This window comes from Cryptotermes secundus, unplaced genomic scaffold (assembly GCF_002891405.2).
Source record: "Cryptotermes secundus unplaced genomic scaffold, Csec_1.0 scaffold30, whole genome shotgun sequence".
In the NCBI taxonomy this organism is placed as follows: Eukaryota; Metazoa; Arthropoda; class Insecta; order Blattodea; family Kalotermitidae; genus Cryptotermes; species Cryptotermes secundus.
The window spans coordinates 262,653-266,458 of record NW_019739593.1 but is presented as its reverse complement, the minus strand read 5'-3'; the positions used below and the strand labels follow the sequence as shown (position 1 = coordinate 266,458).

The window sequence follows — 3,806 nt, the reverse complement described above, 5'->3', positions numbered from 1 at the left end:
CTCATCACCGTCGTAACCCACTAAGTACCCTTTAACTGCTTTTCTATCCATCTTGGTTCTTCTTTGTTTCGGTATATGTACATAACAAGGGGTTCCAATTATCCTGAAGTGTTTCAAACGCGGCTTTTTCTTGATCCAGAGTTCATAGGGGCTTTTCCCTTCTTCCTTTGACTTTCCTGTTCTATTTAAAATATACACTGCCGTATTTACCAACTCACCCCAAATTTCTTCTGGGAATTCTGTTTCCTTGTTTGCATACATAAGTGTCCTTGCCATCTCAATAACTGTGCGGTTTTCACGCTCGGTATTCCCGTTCTGTTCAGGCGTATAGGGAGCTGTTAGCCGATGAACTATACCATTTTTGTTGAGAACATTCCTAACCTTCTCATTATCAAATTCTCCTCCATTATCACTGAGGAATTCATGCACAACATGTCCTAAGGCCTTTGCCTTCCGTATCACATCTGTTAAGATACTTTCCACTTCTGATTTTTCCTTCAACAAAAACACATATCTGTATCTAGAGTAATTATCCTTAAATAGTGCAACATACCTCTTTCCTTGAAAGGTTGGTTTGAATGGACCACACACATCTGCAGATAAGAGTTCTCCTTGAATTGTCACTTCGTTTCTTCTTCCAAAGGGAAGTCTATGAGCCTTTCCATACATGCATGGTTCACACACAGAACTATCTACCCTTACTTTTATTTGAAACTCCTTTTCAAGGATATTCTTTATGTGTCTTTTATCTTGGTGTCCAAACCTCTCATGGTATAGCTGAAGAGTGGAATCATTAGTTGTAACAGAATTTACTTCAATTTGTCGCTCTGGCATAACAGGCTCAATTAGGGCTTTGTACAATCCACCTCCTGTGGAACGCTTTCCTTTTACTATCTCCTCTCCATGGACTTGCAAACTGCATGTGTTAATACCTGATATGAATCTACTTGATGGGTTGGCTTCATGAGCTGTTAGGACAGAAAAAAGATTCTTGACAAGGTCAGGCACAAATAACACATTCTTTAGTAACAACATTTTATTCTTGTTTCCTAGGTCTGACTTCACTTTCATGTCTCCAGCCCCAACTGCTTGTAGCGGAGCTTGACCTGCTTGAATAATGTCCTTTGGCTTCTCAAACCCTTCAAAATTTATGAAGTACTTGGAACAATTTGTCATGTGTTTTGTAGCACCATTGTCAATCCACCACTCTGTACCCTTAACCTCAACTGTAGAGCAAATCTCACAATCAGAAGCTACTGTTCCAATTATTACTTGAGCACTGTCTTTACTACTTTCTTTTTCTTGATTTCCTCTTTGAGGACAGCCATCACGTATCCACTTCTTGCAAGTTTTCACCCAGTGTCCTTTTCTTTTACAGTAATTGCATGTGTCGTTTTTCTTTGATTTTGGCTTCCAGTTATGTCTTGCAACAGAGGCCTCCTGTGTAAAATTCTCAACTTCTTTCACTGTTTCTTGAATCGGAAATTTTACAAAATTTCTCTCGAACATGCATAACTTACTAGTCAATTCATCTATTGGGTTGTCTTTGCTTTTTCCTATAAGCATCCAACTAGACTTGAATGACTCAAATGACTTTGGTAGAATACTCATAACTTTGCAAATAAACAATAGGTTAGGCAGCGCATGTTCCTTCGTTGCCACCAAACCACCGTTTAACTCATTCCACAAGGTTAAAAGTTTTGCTACATGTGTTGATACATCTTCTTTGTCTGACCAACTGAAGGCGAAGAAATCACTACAAAACTTAAACAATTGATCTTCTGTACCAGCCTCAAATTGCCTTTTGAGAGTCGCCCATACCTCACGTGCCGTGTCCTTATCCATTATCTTTTGATACACTATATCTGTAACTGATGCTGTGATCATGGATTTGGCATAACTGTTTGCCTTTCTGTAGTAATCCAACTCTATTTTATACTGTCTCTGTTGTGCTGCAGTCGCGTTCTCTTCAAGTGGCTCCGGTTTTGTTATTTTACCATCAATGGCTTCTAGGGCTCCCTCATGGTAATCCATAAGATCCCTTATTTTCCTTTTCCACACAGGCCAGTCTGCACTGCTACCTAGTGGTTTAAGTTTCTTTATGAAATCCATTCTTCTTCGGATTTTCTTCAATGGCGAATAACCCGCTCTTGTGAAGGACTGACGCACTTCTAACCTATCACAGCTCACTCATTACGCAAAAAAAAAGCCTGGGCCCATAACCTGTTATAGTAAAAACGCTACACTTCGGTTGTTAACATGTCCTTACGGTTTATTATTAATAAACAAGAGGAGAAGCACTGCTTCTCTGTAATAGAAACAAAGCATGTCTGCACTTTACACGTTACATCAACATTCTGCCTAGCTTCATCATGGCTACCAACTTCTTAACTTTTCTTCATCAATATTACAATCTCTCAACAGTTATGCCTTGTAGTCTGGTAGAAGTTTGCTGATGTTTCAGAGGGATGTACCATATCCAACTTCAGAATCAAAGAGTATACCAAGGATGCAAGCAAGTAGCAAGCAGTAGGTTTCAACCCTGAAGGTTGAGGCACATGTTCCTCTAAAACATCAGTGAACTTCTACATGGCATAGCATCCCAGAAGATTGTACTGTTCATAAAATCCTTGTTTGAAAAGGTCATCCTCGACCCCATCCTCAGTATATCATGTTAATGAATTCAATGGTGAGGTCATTACTCAAGTCAACACCAAAACCAAACTTTTCAGATCCATATTTTCAGTGATGCAAATATGGCAGCCATGCAGACTTTACTTCTTGTGTCTTTCTAGCTGGTATACTGCATGATTTTGGAATCCTATTTAAGGGTAAAACCACAAGGAAAAGGCTCTATGTCATAATTGTGGGGTAGCTATTTGGCTTTTCACTGTGTTTATTAATTACGCTAATTATTCAAAGACAAGGAGCAAAAATGAAAGCAACTGCTTTATGAAGGATTGTGAAATATTGTATGAAAAGTCTTTTAAAAATTATGCTACTTGTTGAAAGCATTATGCTTAGAATGGGAAATTTCAGCATGGGGATTATGTAAAATATAGATTTCCTTTTGACTTGATCACAATAACCGATGAATTATTTTCTGGGAACATGAAATTCTTTGTGACAGAAGATTATAAATGTGTCTAAAATACATATACAATTACTCACAGTCACATACTTTTCTCTTTAGTGCTTATAAAAACCAACCTAATTACAGTTACTTTCAGGTTATGTTTCCAAACAACAGAAGTCAACTTACTGTCACACCTTATCTAATGTACATGCTTAAATACAGTATGTGATATCTATAAGCATTAAGTTTGATTACATGGAAAAACCTGAGGCTATTCATGTGAACTATAAACGTACATAATGAGAAACTGGAACTGTTGTTATATATTCCGAGTTCATGCAACATAAAAAGTGGAAAAATTCTCAGATCTCTCAAACAGATAAAATATATTAAAACATGTAATCAATATAAAATTATTTCCTTCTATAATCTGAATTAATATCTCAAGATGAGCTACACCAGCTGTCAGTAGAGTGAATGCCTGTATGGTATGGATGACCAGGACTGAAATCCTGGTAAGGGTGTTCTTTTTCACAATACAGCCAGAATAGCTCTGGAACGAATTCAGTCACATCTGTGGGAACATCCCACATTATCACGCATTTCTGCAATGCTCGCTCTTCACATCACTTTTCACCATCACGCGCGCTAACCAATCAGATTCTGAGTCTGAGTCTGAGTCACGTTGCAACTGACGGTCAGTCAGTCTGTCTGTCTTGGTGTCGAGCCC

At 38.2% G+C, this 3,806-nt stretch overlaps 1 protein-coding gene across 1 annotated transcript; it reads right to left on the bottom strand.

The window, feature by feature from the left end:
- Positions 1 to 284: 284 nt before the first annotated feature.
- Positions 285 to 2,444, bottom strand: LOC111871960. Its single transcript, XM_023865403.2, has 3 exons — positions 2,223 to 2,444; positions 814 to 1,515; positions 285 to 635 (listed from the first exon to the last, which is right to left on the bottom strand). The coding sequence occupies exons 2-3, from the start codon at positions 1,507 to 1,509 to the stop codon at positions 621 to 623; spliced, it is 711 nt and encodes a 236-aa protein (XP_023721171.1). The 5' UTR covers positions 1,510 to 1,515; positions 2,223 to 2,444; the 3' UTR covers positions 285 to 620.
- Positions 2,445 to 3,806: the final 1,362 nt, after the last annotated feature.

What these genes read in the sequence shown, in the direction of transcription:
- LOC111871960 (XM_023865403.2), bottom strand. Translation starts at nt 1,509, where the DNA reads ATGTTCGAGAGAAATTTTGTAAAATTTCCGATTCAAGAAACAGTGAAA.